Source organism: Caretta caretta, chromosome 7 (genome assembly GCF_965140235.1).
Source record: "Caretta caretta isolate rCarCar2 chromosome 7, rCarCar1.hap1, whole genome shotgun sequence".
Lineage (NCBI taxonomy): Eukaryota > Metazoa > Chordata > Testudines > Cheloniidae > Caretta > Caretta caretta.
In genome coordinates this window covers 56,472,120-56,489,489 of record NC_134212.1, presented here as the reverse complement: position 1 = coordinate 56,489,489, position 17,370 = coordinate 56,472,120, and the positions used below count along the sequence as shown (strand labels likewise).

General features: G+C 44.6%; 1 protein-coding gene across 13 annotated transcripts in view; it reads left to right on the top strand.

Annotated features, from left to right (window-relative positions):
* GBF1 (golgi brefeldin A resistant guanine nucleotide exchange factor 1) overlaps positions 1-17,370 on the top strand; it is a 180,616-nt gene that overhangs the window by 96,055 nt on the left and 67,191 nt on the right. For all 13 annotated transcript variants that reach the window (XM_048856292.2, XM_048856300.2, XM_048856288.2 and 10 more), the window contains exon 4: positions 11,527-11,658. In XM_048856292.2, coding sequence (XP_048712249.1) covers positions 11,527-11,658 — 132 coding nt within the window. The remainder of the gene's footprint in view (positions 1-11,526; positions 11,659-17,370) is intronic.

The window sequence follows — 17,370 nt, the reverse complement described above, 5'->3', positions numbered from 1 at the left end:
CTCATATGTAGGTGACGTTCTTGAATGGGCTTGTCTTTGGGGATTAAACCCAGGACCTCTGGATGTAAAAGCATGAGATTGAGGATCAGGTCCACTAACTTGAAGGCAGTAGCAGACTTGTAATCTTCGGTGGCCTTGTCTTCACTAGAATCATAGAATATAAGGGTTGGAAGGGACCCCAGAAGGTCATCTAGTCCAACCCCCTGCTCGAAGCAGGACCAATTCCCAGTTAAATCATCCCAGCCAGGGCTTTGTCAAGCCTGACCTTAAAAACGTCTAAGGAAGGAGATTCTACCACCTCCCTAGGTAACGCATTCCAGTGTTTCACCACCCTCTTAGTGAAAAAGTTTTTCCTAATATCCAATCTAAACCTCCCCCACTGCAGCTTGAGACCATTACTCCTCGTTCTGTCATCTGCTACCATTGAGAACAGTCTAGAGCCATCCTCTTTGGAACCCCCTTTCAGGTAGTTGAAAGCAGCTATCAAATCCCCCCTCATTCTTCTCTTCTGCAGGCTAAACAATCCCAGCTCCCTCAGCCTCTCCTCATAAGTCATGTGTTCCAGACCCCTAATCATTTTTGTTGCCCTTCGCTGGACTCTCTCCAATTTATCCACATCCTTCTTGAAGTGTGGGGCCCAAAACTGGACACAGTACTCCAGATGAGGCCTCACTAATGTCGAATAGTGAGGAATAACACTATGGGAAAATGGTGTATTAACTAAAGATAAAATCCTAGTGAAGACAAGGTAGTTTGTAGTCCTTCATATGAGGTAGCAGATAGTTTAAAAACTAGTCTCACTCAAACTCCTAATTTATGTGAAGGCTACAGACTGCCTTGTCTTCATTAGGATTTTAGTTAACCAGTTAAACTGGATTGAGAACACAACTTTTTCCTAGTGAAGACAAGGCCTATGTGTGGTCTAGATGCAGGATAAAGAAACGCATTACCATGTGATATGCACTAAGACAACGTGTCTCTGTACGCTCATCCTTCCTGTTCAAATAGTATGTGTGGTGTTCAGTGGGGTTGTTGAGAGAGGTATGAACTATGGTGTGTTCTATATCCTGATACCCACCTCTGTTTCTGTCTTGTCAATATGGTTGATGCAGTTTAGTTACTCACTGGCTGAGGCTTCACACAGGTAAGATTAAGTAGAAGCTTGTTAGTAAGGGAAGAAACAGCAGAGATTTATATAAGTCCCCTTAACTGAGGCAGTGCATCTGTTTGTTACTCAGGATTTCAATCTGTTATTCATAGAAAAGTAAAGCTGGAAGGGACCTCGAGAGGTCATCTGTGTCAGCCTCCCATGCTGAGGCAGGACTGTATTAGGTCCTAAGCTTCCTTTGGGTAGGCAGGAGCAATTTTTTCATCTATGTGCTTTTCTTGACAAGCAATCTTAAAGGCCCCAAGCGGTATGGGTCTTGGGTACCTGAGACAGCAGCTCTCCCCCAGTGTGGTTCTGCTGCAGTTGTGAAACAGACACTGAGCGATCAGCCTTTGGCTTAAAAGGAAGCTGTCTAGTTATGTAAGGGCTCTTTCTATGAGGGATCCTCAGCGCTGGAACTGTTAGTATACACGTGCCTGATGAAACTTGATTTATTAACATTAGGAGCACAACTCCTCTACCTTTCTGGATTCTTGTAAGAGAGGGCTGAGGGAAGGGTGAATGGTTTGGCAGGTATGTACGATGGGTTGATTAACTTGGTGACTCTTTTGATAGATCCTCAAAGCTGATCATAAGTCTGTCAATATAGATCCATTAGTTTTGTATATTTTTAATATTGCACAGGTGCCTGTAACCTTAGAAAAGTGCACTTACAACAAGGCAGAGATTTTCCCCAACTTAACTCCTTAGCCCAAGCCCTGTGTCTCTGAGTCAGCTGGCACACCAATGTGGGTGTTTAATTGCATTGTAGACATACCCTTAAGCATGGTTGAAAGCATGTCTCATGATCTCTGCATTTCCATGAGCTATTGAGAAGTCATACAGTTGTAATGTCATATCAGAATATTATCCTTTCTGTGCTCCTTGTGGTTTTTTATCTACAGGTTTTCTTTCTCATTACAAACGGAGTAGAAGAAACCATATTACTTTGCTTTACGCTATGTCTACACAGTTGACCTGGGTAATTGGCATCTGGGTTTGAGCACCCAAATTGTCCTAGTCCTACTGTGAGCAATCCCACTGTAAAGCCATAACCTTATTACTGTGTCCTCACTGTTTCTGCTCTGGCCTCTAGTTCTTTATGCTGAGACACTCTAGAATTATTTCCCTGTCAGTTGTGGGATAAATTATCTGTCCTTCAGGGGGAATTGTGGGAAGGCATTGGAGAACTATCGGCACTAGAATGATTTAGCTTGAAAAGTAAGTGGGCTCCAGCCTGAGTCCAAGTTATGCCTGTGTTCTAACTCACAAACCTGAACTTAAAGCGTCTCCAAGCCCAGGTAGAAAGTTCCCTTGTTGGTTCCTTCTCAACATACAACTCTATGCATCTGCCTGTCTCTAAGGCAGCTGTACAGAGGACTCGTGTTGTACAGAGCAACAAGAATTTGCGTAATAGCACATTCTTCCTCGAGTGATGGTCCCTACTGAGGGTTATGCTCATGCGCCATGTACCCAGACCCAGAGCTTTTCAAAGTAGTTGTGTGTGTTCGTCCACACAAGTGCCCTTGCATTGCCTCATGGTTTCACCCAAGGTGATAAAGGGCAGGATGGACCGACCACGTGTTGAGTTCCTTATCACCAACACATAATCCGAGTTGGAGCGTCTGCTTTTCTCTCATCCTTGGTGACTTAGGTGCTGACTCAGTGTCTGGTCTAGTGCCAGAGCACCCATGGAAAAAAATATAGTGGGTGCTTAGCACCCACCAGCAGCCAGCTCCTCCCCAGTGCTTCCCACCCACCAACGGTCCTGCTGATCAACTACTCCCCCTCCCTCCCAGCACTCCTGCCCTCTACGTTCAGCTGTTCCGTGGCGTGCAGGAGGCACTGGGGAGAAGGGGAGGGGGCAGAGCGGGGGCAGGAAAAGGCAGGGCTGGGGGCGGAGTGGGGCAGAGGTGGGGGATTGGGGGAAGGGGTGGAGTGGGGGCAGGGCTTGGGATAGAGCGGGGGTCGAGCAGCTTGCTCCTAGAGAAGTGTAGAGCACAATTGAGGACCTCCCTTTGATGAATCACCCTCTTCAACCAGAAGACAGATGATTCTTTACACTCACTGAAAGACTCTAGACCCACCCTTTGATCCCGAGGCAAGTATACACCAGCGCTGAAATTAAAATATATACTCCGTCACCTACACAATGCTATTGAACTCCCCAGTTCTACCACTAGAGAGCCTACGAACCTCCACAGAAGTGCCTGAAGGTCCACAGGTCTTGCCTGACTGGTCCACCGACGGTCAGCCCGCCACACAGCAGACTCAGTCTTTGTGTAAGCGATATTTGAGTGCATCTAGAGAGCCATCAACCACTTTGCACCCCAATGCTCTTGTCAACCCGCCCCCCCTTGGGGACTGTCTCAAACTCTTTCTACCAGCATGGTTCTCAATAACAATAGACAAGCGGATTCTGGATGTCATTTGACATGGCTGTGTGATCAAGTTTGATGCTACCTTCTTCACGCCCCCCGCTACAAACCTGTTTCACTCTCTCAACAGTGTTCCTACCATAGAGGTGGACTACCTCCTGCAGAGAGGAGCAGTGGAACCAGTCCTTGCAGCCTTTCAGGTCACAGGGTTCTACTCCTCATATTTCATGGTGCCCAAGAAGAAAGGGAGATGGAGACCAATCTTGGATCTCAACACCTCAACTGTTGCATTTGTAAACCGAAGTTTCACATGCTCACACTCGCAGCCATAATTTCCTCGCTAGAAAAAGGCATGTGGTTTACAGCTCTCAATATTCAGGATGCTAAATTCCATGTCTACATCCATTCGACCCACAGATCATTCCTGAGGTTCGCCTTGAGTCTGCAACACTTCCAATATAGTGTCTTCCCATTCAGACTTACTATTGCTGTACGAATCTTCACAATTTTTTTTTCCCCAAGGGTAGTGGCTCACCTCCGACAGAGATATCTTTAGTCTTCCCTTATCTGGACAACTGGCTGTGTGATCCAGAAAGGAAGCTTGGGAATCAAAGTCCCAGCTCCTTCTACTCCTCTCCTCCTTAGAGGTGAGTGTGAAAGTCAAAAAATCGACTTTATACCCTGCACAGTCCCTGGAGTTCATTGGAGCATGCATTTATGTGGCCTCCACATATGCTCACCTGCTGAAAGACCGGTTCCGGAGCCTAATGGGCTTGATTGCTTCAGTGACATTCAACCTCTCAGTCTCAGCCAGAACTTGCCTCTCCCTCCTCAGCCACATGACTGCTTGTACGTATGTCATGGCCTTCGCTCACCTGCACTTCTGCTGTCTATAAGCGCAGGGAGCATACTGCCTCATGCACCAACCTCTGGACACCGTTCTCGCAATCCAACCAGAGGTCGTCATCTCTCTCCAATGGTGGACAGACCCGCTTCAAGTCTGCTCTGGAATGCTCTTCTCACCAATCGTGACAGTCATAAAAGACATGTCATTTGACAGCTGAGTAACAAATTTGGGAGATTGCATGACACAAAGAACTTGGACCATTCTAGAAGCCAGGATGCACATCAGAATCCTGGAACTTTGGGCAGTATGCAAGGCATGCCACGCATTTTTATCGTCCATCCATTCTTGTTATGTTCTCATCATGCTGGACAACACCACTATGGTTTACTACATCAGCAAGGAGGCACAAGGTCTCCAGTGCTGTGCATGGAAGCAGTGCGTTTCTGGAAATGGTTCATTACACACGGTATCCTCGACCTCTTGTTGGCAACTAACCTACCAGGGACCCAGAACGTGATTGCCGACACACTCAGCGAGAACTTTGCAACTGACCATGAATGGAAACTGCATGACACGGTAATCACGGACAGTTTTGGTCAGTGGGGAACTCTGGTTAGGGACTTTTTTTGCATTTCGCACAAACAGCAAGTGTGTTCAATACTGCTCAAGGGGAGGAGTCAGTGCCCATTCAGAAGGAGACACCCTGATCATCGACTGGTTGGACCAGATCAACGATGCCTTCTCTCCCCTACCACTCTTGCAAAGAGTCTTTCACAGACTCCAATGGGAGAGGGCAATGGTCATCCTGATTGTTCCATTTTGGCCTCGGCAGTTCTTGTTTCCTCTTCTTCTCCGCATGTCGAAACATCCTCCACTCCTCCTCCCAACGTTTCCGGAACTGCTCCCACAATACAACGGCAGACTCGGATACCTCAATCCACAGACGCTTCACCTGACAGCCTGTTTTTTTTGGGTGGACACCTGCTAGCATGAAAATGTTTGTCGGCAGTATGAGATCTCTTCTCCAGTAGTAGGAAGGATTCCACGAGATGATCCTACTGAGCTAAATAGGCACGTTTCAGCTCCTGGGCCCAACAGAAAGCTGTTGGCATCCTGATGCTCTTGGACTGTTTCCTCTCTTTGAAGGCCTTGGGGCTTGCTCTCAACTCCATCAGGATGCAAGCAGTAGCTATTAGCACTTTCCACTCTCTGGTGGAGGGACATTCAATTTTTAACCACCCTTTGACTGCCCAATTCTAGAAGGGCCTTGTATGTAAATACCTGCCCATTCAGCCTATCACTCTGCAGTGGGACCTCAGCCCAGTTCTTACTACCTTAATGAACTCTCCCTTTAAATCCATGCCCTCCTGCTCCCTTTTTCTTCTTTCCATGAAGGTCGCTTTTCTGGTGGCTATCACCTCTGTAAGGAGGGTTGGCAAACTTGGAGCCATGATGGTAACAACATAAGAATGGCCATACTGGGTCAGACCAAAGGTCAGCCCAGCCTCGTATCCTGTCTACCGACAGTGGCCAATGCCAGGTACCCCAGAGGGAGTGAACCGAACAGGTAATGATCAAGTGATCTCTCTCCTGCCATCCAGCTCCGCCCTCTGACAAACAGAGGCTAGGGACGCCATTCCTTACCCATCCTGGCTAAAAGCCATTAATGGACTTAACCTCCGTGAATTTATCTAGTTCTTTTAAACCCTGTTATAGTCCTAGCCTTCACCACCTCCTCAGGCAAGGAGTTCCACAGGTTGACTTTGTGCTATGTGAAGAACTACTTCCTTTTATTTGCAAAAAGAAAAGGAGTACTTGTGGCACCTTAGAGACTAACCAATTTATTTGAGCATGAGCTTTCGTGAGCTACAGCTCACTTCATTGGATGCATACTGTGGAAAATACAGAAGATGTTTTTATACACACAGACCATGAAAAAATGGATGTTTATCACTACAAAAGGTTTTCTCTCCCCCCCACCCCACTCTCCTGCTGGTAATAGCTTATCTAAAGTGATCACTCTCCTTACAGTGTGTATGACCCCCACGAACATGGTACAGTTCTGAGGTGACCTAGAATCGTATTTTCGACATCTCCGACTCAAGGAATATTTCCAACACACCTCTGAACAACATACTAATCCACAGAGACCTCCCTACCAACACTACAAAAAGAAGGATTCTAGGTAGATTCCTCCTGAAGGTTAAGACAGCAGACTGGACTTCTACATAGAGTGCTTTCGCCAACGTGCACGGGCTGAAATTGTGGAAAAGCAGCATCACTTGCCCCACAACCTCAGCCGTGCAGAACACAATGCCATCCACAGCCTCAGAAACAACTCTGACATCATAATCAAAAAGGCTGACAAAGGAGGTGCTGTTGTCATCATGAGTAGGTCAGAATATGAACAAGAGGCTGCTCGGCAGCTCTCCAACACCACTTTCTACAAGCCGTTACCCTCTGATCCCACTTAAAGTTACCAAAAGAAACTACAGCATTTGCTCAAGAAACTCCCTGAAAAAGCACAAGATCAAATCCGCACAGACACACCCCTGGAACCCCGACCTGGGATATTCTATCTACTACCCAAGATCCATAAACCTGGAAATCCTGGGCGCCCCATCATCTCAGGCATTGCACCCTGACAGCAGGATTGACTGGCTATGTAGACTCCCTCCTCAGGCCCTATGCTACCAGCACTCCCAGCTACCTTTGAGACACCACTGACTTCCTGAGGAAACTACAATCCATCGGTGATCTTCCTGATAACACCTCCTGGCCACTATGGATGTAGAAGCCCTCTACACCAACATTCCACACAAAGATGGACTACAAGCCGTCAAGAACACTATCCCCGATTAATGTCACGGCTAACCTGGTGGCTGGACTTTGTCCTTACCCATAACTATTTTACATTTGGGGACAACATATACCTTCAAATCAGCGGCCCTGCTATGGGTACCTGCATGGCCCCACAATATGCCAACATTTTTATGGCTGACTTAGAACAACGCTTCCTTAGCTCTCATCCCCTAACGCCCCTACTCTACTTGTGCTATATTGATGACATCTTCATCATCTGGACCCATGGAAAAGAAGCCCTTGAGGAATTCCACCATGATTTCAACAATTTCCATCCCACCACCAACCTCAGCCTGGTCCAGTCCACACAAGAAATCCACTTCCTGGACACTACAGTGCTAATAAACGATGGTCACATAAATACCACCCTATACCGGAAACCTACTGACCACTATTCCTACCTACATGCCTCCAGCTTTCACCCTGACCACACTACACGATCCATTGTCTACACGTTTCAATCTCTCTGGTCACGCGATTACGGACATGAAAGTTGCGATATTACAACAGAAAAACTTCAAATCCAGACTCCAGCGAGAGACTGTTGAATTGGAATTCATTTGCAAATTGGATACAATTAACTTAGGCTTGAATAGAGACTGGGAGTGGCTAAGTCATTATGCAAGGTAACCTATTTCCCCTTGTTTTTTCCTACCCCCCTCCCTCCGACTTTCTTGTTAAACCCTGGATTTGTGCTGGAAATGGCCCACCTTGATTATCATACACATTGTAAGGAGAGTGATCACTTTACATAAGCTATTAGCAGCAGGAGAGTGTGGTGGGGGGAGAGAAAACCTTTTGTAGTGATAATCACCCATTTTTTCATGGTTTGTGTGTATAAAAACATCTTCTGTACTTTCCACAGTATGCATCCGCTGAAGTGAGCTGTAGCTCATGAAAGCTTATGCTCAAATAAATTGGTTAGTCTCTCTAAGGTGCCACAAGTACTCCTTTTCTTTTTGCGAATACAGACTAACACGGCTGTTACTCTGAAACCTTTCCTTTTATTTGTTTTAAACCTGCTGCCCATTAATTTCCTTTGGTGGCCCCTAGCTCTTATAGGAACAAGTAAATAACTTTTCCTTATTCACTTTCTCCACACCACTTATCATTTTATAGACCTCTATCATATCCCCCCCTTAGTCTCCTCTTTTCCAAGCTGAAAAGTCCTAGCCTCTTTAATCTTTCCTCATATGGGACCCATTCCAAACCCCAAATCACTTTAGTTGCCCTTCTCTGAACCTTTTCTAATGCCAATATATATTTTTTGAGATGAGGAGACCACATCTGTATGCAGTATTGAAGACGTGGGAGTACCATGGATTTATATAAGGGCAATAAGATAATCTCTGTCTTATTCTCTATCCCTTTTTTTTAATGATTCCTAACATCCTGTTCGCTTTTTTGACTGCCGTTGCACACTGCATGGATGTCTTCAGAGAACTATGCACGATGACTCCAAGATCTCTTTCCTGATTAGCTGTAGCTAAATTAGCCCCCCATTATATTGTGTGTATAGTTGTTTTTTTTCCACCAATGTGCATTAGTTGACATTTATTCACACTAAATTTAATTTGCCATTTTGTTGCCCAGTCGCTTAGTTTTGTGAGATCTTTTTGAAGTTCTTTACAGTCTGCTTTGGTCTTAACTGCCTTGAGCAGTTTAGTATCGTCTGCAAACTTTGCCACCTCACTGTTTACCCCTTTCTCCAGATCATTTATGAATAAGTTGAATAGGATTGGTCCTAGGACTGACCCTTGGGGAACGCCACTAGTTACCCCTCTCCATTCTGAAAATTTACCATTTATTCCTACCCTTTGTTCCCTGTCTTTTAACCGGTTCTCAATGCATGAAAGGATCTTCCCTCTTATCCCACGGCAACTTAATTTACGTAAGAGCCTTTGGTGAGGGACCTTGTCAAAGGCTTTCTGGAAATCTAAGTACATTATGTCCACTGGATCCCCCTTATCCAGATGTTTGTTGACCCCTTCAAATAACTCTAATAGATTAGTAAGACATGATTTCCCTTTATACCCCCTTTCATCACATTTCATAGTGGTAGAGTTTCACTGTGCTTGTATCCCAAATTTCTACCAAAAGTGGTTTCCCGCTTCCACCTCAACCAACCCATATGTTTGCCAACCTTCTTTCCCAAATCGCATGTCTCAAATGAGGAATGGCAGCTTCATTCCCTCAGTGTCCCCAGGGCCCTGGCCTTTTACCTATCGAAGACTAAACCCTTCCGGAAATCTAGACTATTCATTGCCATAGCAGAGAAAATTAAAGGGCCGGCCCTCTCCTCCCAGAGAATTTCAAAGTGGGTCTTAGGCTGCATTACACCGTGCAATCAACTACCAGGACAGTCTCCACCAGATGGGCTACAGGCCCATTCCACGAGAGTGCAGGCAACAACCACTGCCGCTCTCCATGACAAACGTATATAAGGCGGCCATGTGGAGTTCAGTACACACCTTTTCTTCTCATTATGCTCAAGTGCAGTAGTCCCAAAGTGTGAGGTGTGCCCCCCCCTTGGGGTGTGTGGAGGGCATCTGGGGGAGGGCAGGGCCTGGACCAGCCCCCTTGGGGGTGGGGTGGGAGTGCCACCCAGCCCCTCCCCGCCCTCAGCTCTGCTCTGGTCTGGCCCCCAGCCGTGACCTTGTCCACAGCCCCATGCATGCCTGGCCCATCTCTAGCCTTGTCTGGAGGCCGGGGCTCCGTTGCCAGCCTGGGGCTGAGGCTAGGGGCAAGGCAAGGAGTTGAGCTCCACCTTGCTGCGGGTCTGGCTGCTGGCCCGCACCACAGCCCGGCCGGGCTCTGATCCTGCCCCTGTCTCCAGCCCCGGCCTCAGACCCACCCCCAGCTGTGGCCCCAGCCTCGGCCCCCTTATCCTGTTCGCATCGCCCCCCGAGATGCGAGACGCAGCCTCTCTCCAGCCCTCGGAGGCGGGGGTGGAATAAGGGGTGGGAGTGCAACCATCAAAACTTTGGGAACCGCTGCTCTAGTGCATGATTCTCATTTGGTGCACTGGTCCTCCATTCCATGGTTCCGTCATCTTCCCACGCTCTGCTGCTAGCTAGGTACTGCTTGTTAATCATCCTCAGTGGAAAATAATAGGTATCATCACTTGAAGAAGAAGGGGAGGTTACTTACCGTAACGGGAGGTTCTTCGATATGTGTGGTAGCTATCTGTATTCCAATCCCATCCTCCTTCCCATCTGCTGTGGATCTGGTAGATCTGTAGTGAAGGAACTGAAGGTGCGGTTGGTCTGCTCTGCCCTTTATCTGCTCGGGCAAAACCACGAAGCAATGCAAGGGCACAGAGCTGGACCAGTGGATGCTACTATTTGGAAAAGCTCTGGGTGCATGGAGCATGCACATAACCCTCAGTGGAATACAGATAGGGACCACTCATCTCGAAGAACCTCCAGTTACAGGTAAGTAACTGCCCCTTTTTCACTCCCAAGTTTAGATGTATAGTCTGAAGACCAAGGTTGTTTGGGGGAGGGGGGGGAAGTGTCTAAAATGGTTTGGTTCAGTTTCTTTTGCCTAAACAAAATGAAATTGGTCTAGAACACTGACTTCAATACGAGCCCTTGGGAGACACTCACCAAACGTAGTCATATGTTCACACTATAGATGTAGGTGGTGGATATCCTATGCACACAGATAGTGGATATTGTGGGGGAATGGGGAAGGATAGCTAATTTGATCACATTACAGGCATCCAAGGAAAATGCTGCTATATCTGCCAATTAATTAAAGCATTAATCTAAGGAGCCGCAGCTCTGTGGTGTTTACATAGTGCTCTGATAGTGGGAGCTCAGACGGGAGGCTCCAGAAGGCTGTTCAGAAGATCACTACGTTTGAATAAGAATTAAGGAGCTTCATAAACCCTTCCTCACTCTGCAGTGCTTATTTTTTAGGAGCAGCCCCCACCTTCCCGCCAATCTTCTGAAATGGGTAATGAGCCATTTACAGGGCTTCTTCCCTGAGAGACTGAGCTTGGACAGCTTCTTAGAAGGAAAAATAAATGCAACCTAATGAATGAGACTAATGAGCAAATTGGCAATGTGAGGACTTAGTATGTAGTATGCTGTTGGAGTTTGCAAGCATGTTGTCTCAGGCTCGAATCATACTGTCAGTCACCAAAGGGATGATCATCCTGGCTGTATACCAAGGTCCCACAGAGCTTACTTCCCTGTTACAATAATTTGTTTTTAGCACAAGTGGCTTTTAGTTCTGTGGTATGGCCATTGGTAAGCTAAATCTCTGATGTTCTCTTTTTGTTACAGAGCTTTCGGAAATTGAACCCAATGTCTTTCTCCGACCCTTCCTGGAAGTAATCCGTTCTGAAGACACTACAGGTCCCATCACTGGGTTGGCCCTGACATCTGTGAACAAGTTCCTCTCATACGCATTAATAGGTATGGGGCTTGGATCACTGGCATTTCCCAAAATGCCAGCAAAGTGTATCCTCTGGAAATCCCATGCATAACAGGGTAATACATATTTGCAGCCTTCTCAGGGTTGAAGTCTGCCTGGGCTGATGGTGTGGGGATGACAGAATCTCCACAATACTTAGAAAATAATGGGGAAGTGGTTTTTCTGTAAACTTGGTTCATATGATGCTGACTAGTTCCATTCACAGCTTTACAATGTAGTAGATGGTAGTAAATAGCTCTAGGAGTTCTAGTCTTTTCTAACCATTACAGGCATTTGGAATATTTATTTTAAGCACCTAGAAGTGTGTTAGGTATGTCACAGAAATATATAAAGGAGCAGTCTATGCACTGGAGTGTTTGTCATGTGCTTTCAGACGCAATATACCAAGGTGGGAAGGGAGAGTGGAGAATGAGGGCAAGGGTAATAATAATAGGTTCTCACACACACAATGAACTCAGCAGGGTTACTTGGGGAGGTATCTTGACAGTTCTGTGATAGGTGAATTTTTGTATAGTCCAGTCCCTGTCCAGTGGCCTATGTTTTCTCCATCAGCTCTTGAAAATCTAACTTCTCACAGTTGCAATGGCAGTAGTTTTGCTTTTACTTCTTTTTTTGCCTGTATAAAGAGAGAGTATTTCTTGGGAGAAATGGGGGAGAGGGAGGAAATCAGCTTGTGGCACTAATATTTTTAAATTAGCTGAATGGGAGATTAGGGTTCAGTGGAAACTTGAAACTCTTCCTGTGCTTGCTCGACTCTAGGAACATCACTAGATTAGGGGTGGAGGGTGGTGCATGTTGCGTTGTTCTGTAGCACCCCCTCGTGGCTGTATGCACCGAGTTGTTCAGCAATCACCACAGAACATGCTATGTGCCACTGCTTGTGTTGAGGTGGCAGAGAGATAGTGGGAACAAAGAAGCCAGGCATTGCATCTGAAGGATGGGCAAAAGTTGAGGTCCTCTCCCACATTTTGTGTTTATAGGGTGGAGTGGTTGTGGAGTTGGAATCTAGTGACAAATGGCAGCTCCTGCTTTCTTAGATTTCAGGCACTTGTTACCGGAAAGCTTTGTATTGTAGGTGAATCTAATCATCACTTCAGCATAAGAAACATAGTCCCCAAGTTAAGAAAAGACATGCTAAGAAACTGGGATCTTTGTGACCTATTAAAATGGGCATCTCAGTCTGTTTCTTCTGGTCGGTACCTTGGTTTCTCTGCAGTGGTGTGTGTAATAATAAAATTAAATGCTTAACTGGTGGGATATCGCCAAACTTTTTATGTAATTTTAATGTAATGTACTGTGACAATAAGTGCATTAGCAACAAATAAACCATTTCTAGCACGTGCACCTTTGAAAATGTAAGCAACAGTGCAGCTCTGTTGTATCCTGGTAGAAAGAGGACATGACAGTTTCTAAGCAGAATGGGTACACAGTGACTTCCTGTGTACGTGCTTGTGAACTGGGAAGTAGGACCAAAATGTCAGATACACTTTTAGCTTTGTGTTTTAACAGGTAGGGTCACCTGTACAGTAGACACACACTGTGTTTCAGTCAGCAGGGTAACTGCTTAAATGGCTAAAGACAGTTGGTTTAGGATTTCAATTGTTTGTTTTAACAAAGCTAGACAGAAAATGATTGAGAGTTTGACAACATTCTTTAACTTCCTAATTAGCTACAGGTCACACCAGAGCTTCCCAGCAAGAGGCCATCTCTAAAGTGTGTGGGGTGTGTGATTTTTGCAGGCAATGGCAGAATCCTTTGGGTTTTGTTTTGGAACAGCACCTGTAATCCAAGTTCTCAGTGATTGCTTTAGGTGATGTTTGCAGGGGCCTTACCTTTTGTGCTTCTCCAGACACCAGTGAGGCTGGGATTAACGGTGCTGATTGAATGTCTGGCTGTGGCTGCATTGTTATATTAAATCCCTGTCATTCTTACTTTGCCTTTTGTGATATTAACTTAGTTCCTGTGCTCGAGTGAAGTATCAAAGTGCTATATAAAGATTCACAAAGTGTAAAACTCTTCTTTACAAGCAAGCTTTTCGCAGATTATAAACAGGGAAGAAGAGTGGGGAAATGTAGTGTGGCTGATGTTTGCTGTGCTTTCTAACTCTGGGTAATTGAATGACCAAACCAGAATCCTTTCCAAAATTGGCATACATTAGATCTGTGTGGGAGCAGATGGCCTGTGCTCTGCACTTGGGGTTTAAGACCAGTGTGCAGTGGAAGGACTGGTGTATTTAAGACAAGACATTTGAGGAAGTGTCTTCAGATGCAGTATGTTTATAAACAGTTCCCTCTTCCTACTCCTGAAGGGATTTTGTAGACAACACACATTTCTCATTCTCTCAGATGGAATCTCTGCCAGCTAGTCAGATGGTTGGTTGTCTAACCAGTATTCAGAGAGAGTGGTTGAAAACTCTTAAATCAGAAAACATCCTCTTCAGAGTAACACAGTTCTTGAGCGCACTTTTGACATCTGATCTCCAACTGGCTAAAGTACGAAGATCTGTTATGAGTTGGTATTAATGCAGTCATTTACTAATGGTGTAGCATGCAGCCTGTAAGTCTGCTGTCCAGTCAGAACATAAGAAACGGCCATACTGGGTCAGACCAAAGGTCCATCTAGCCCAGTATCCTGTCTCCTGACAGTGGCCAATGCCAGGTGCCCCAGAGGGAATGATTGGAACAGGTAATCATGGTTAAAAAAAAAAAAAACCCAAAAAACAGGTAAAATGATTACGTATCTCTCATGCATGTAGTTTCATAGAAATAGTCAGCATTACAAAATATTGTCATGGGTTGTCTTCTGCTTTGAAGTAAACACTTCATCTTTGCTTGGACACTTACGTTCTGTAGGTACCATGGCAATTTTGTGCAGCAACAGGAAACCTTGTGACAATATTAACGTCAATTAAATTTATCTCCATTGTTCCCCAGTGCATTTGCATTTGGATTAGCTTTGATATTTCTACAGGACAACTAGCAGCCGACTTCTTTGATAGGCACTGTAGAGAACATAAGGACAGCCATACTGGGTCAGACCAATAGTCCATCTAGCCCAGTATCCTGCCTTCCTACAGTGGCCAGTGCCAGGTGCTTCAGAGGGAACAGAACAGGCAATTATTGAGTGATCCAGAGCATGGGGTTGTGTCCTTGACCATCTTGGCTAATAGCCATTTATGGACCTATCATCCATGAATTTGTCATTCTTTTTTGAACGCATTCTTTTGGCCTTCGCAACGTACCCTGTTAACAAGTTCCACAGATTGACTGTGTGTTGTATGAAGAAGTACTTCCTTTTGTTTATTTTAAACCTGTTGCCTATTAATTTCATCAGATGAGCCCTGTTTCTTGTGTTATGAGATGGGGTAAATAACACTTCCCTATTCACTTTCTCCACACCAGTCTATCATATCCCCGCTTAGTAATCTCTTTTCTAAAATGAACAGTCAGTCTTTTAATCTCTCCTCATATAGAAGCTGTTCCATACCCCTGAATATTTTTGATTCCCTTCTCTGAAACTTTTCCAGTTGTGATGTATCTTTTCTTTGATGGGGCAACCAGAATTGCACGCACGATATTCAAGGTGTGGGCATACCATGAATTTCTGTAGTGGCATTATGAGATTGTCTGTCTGTTTTTTTATCTATCCCTTTCCTAATGGGTCCTAACATTCTGTTAGCTTTTTTGAGTGTCTCTGCACATTGAATGGATGTTTTTAGAGAACTATCCATAATGACTCCAAGATCTTTCTTGAGTGGTAACAGCAAATTTAGACCCCAGTCTTCTTGTATGTATAGTTAGGATTATGTTTTTCAAAGTGCATTACTTTGTGCTTATCAGTATTTAATTTCATGTGCCATTTTGTTGCCCCATCACCCAGTTTAGTGAGATCCGTTACTTTGGACTTAATTATCTTGAGTAATTTTGTATTGTTGGCAAATTTTTGCCATCTCACTGTTTATCCCTATTTCCATATCATATGGAATATGTTAAACAGCACTGGTCACAGTACTGATCCTTGGGGGAACCTGCTATTTACCTCTCTTCACTGTAAAAACTGACAATTTATTCCTACGCTTTGTTTTTATCTTTTAACCAGTTACTGATCTATGAGATGACCTTCCCTCTTATTCCATGGCTGCTTACTTTGCTTAAGAGCCTTTGGTGTGGGACCTTGTCAAAGGCTCTCTGATAGTCCAAGTTCACTGTGTCCACTGGATCACCCTTGTCCAAGTGTGTGTTGACCCTCTCAAAGAATTCTAATAGATTAGTGAGGCATGGTTTTCCTTTACAAAAGCCATGTTGACTCTTCCCCAACGTATTGTGTCTGATCTTTATTATAGTGTCAACCAATTTGCCTGGTACTGAAGTTAGGCTTACTGGCCTGTAATTGCCAGGATTGCCTCTGGAGCCTTTTTAAAAAATCGGTTTCACATTCGCTGTCCTTCTGTCATTTATTCCAGAGGCTGATTTAAGTGATAGGTTACATACTACAGTTAGTAGTTCTGAATTAACTCAAATATGAAATTACAGAACTCTTGGGTGAATACCATCTGGTTCTGGTGACTTATTACTGTTTTAATTTATCTATTTGTCCAAAAACTTCTCTATTGACACTCAGTCTGGAACAGTTCCTCAGATTTGTCGCCTGAAAAGAATGGCTGAGGTGTGGGAACCTCCCACACATCCTTTGTGGTGAAGACCAATGCAAAGAATTCATTTAGTTTCTTTGCAACGGCCTTGTGTTCCTTAAGTGCTCCTTTAGCACTGTGATCATCCAGTGGCCCCACTGTTTGGCAGGCTTCCTTCTTCTGATATACTTTAAAAAAAAAATTGCTGTTAGTTTTTGTCTTTTGGTACTTTAAAAATTCTTTTTTGGCCTGCCTAATTATACTTTAGCACTTGACTTTCCAGAATTTATGCTCCTTTCTATTTTCCTCAGTAGGTTTTGACTTCCAATTTTTAAAGGATCCCCCATTATTACTGTTTTTTCTGTTTTTGTAGCCTCTCTAATCTCTCTGAGCATTTCACAATCACCATCCTGGTCAGGTGGTCAGTAGTATATTCCTACTGCTATACTCTTATTATTCAAGAACGGAATTTCTTTCTCTCTCTCTCTCTCTCTCTCTCTCTCTCTCTCTCTCTCTCTCTGTGTATGGATAGATAGATAGATATAGAAATTGTGGTACAGTTTGATTCATTTAAGATTTTTACTATATTTGACTCTATGCTTTCTTTCACATGTAGTGCCACTCCCTGACCAGCGTGGCCTGCTCTGTCATTCCTATATATTCTGTACCCTGGTATTACAATTTTCCATTGATTATCATCATTCCACCAAGTTTCTGTGATGCCTATTATAATCCTAATTTAATACCAGGCACTCAAGTTGACCCATCTTAGTACTTAGATTTCTAGCATTTGTATACAAGCATTTATTAAATTTGTCAGTATTTAGTTGTCTACCTTAGTGTGATGTAACTGAATGGGATTTTTTCATTTGACTGTTTCTCTTCGGTTCCTGCCTGTACTTTGTTTAACTTCTATCCTCTCCTCTTCACAAGGGTAATAGTCTATCTCCTTTTAATAAATTCTCCCCGAAGGCATGTCCGTGTCCAAGTCATGTGCTCCTCTGCGCCTGTGGGCTTTCTCCCAGCTCTTAGTTTAAAAATTGCTTTACAACCTATTTCATTT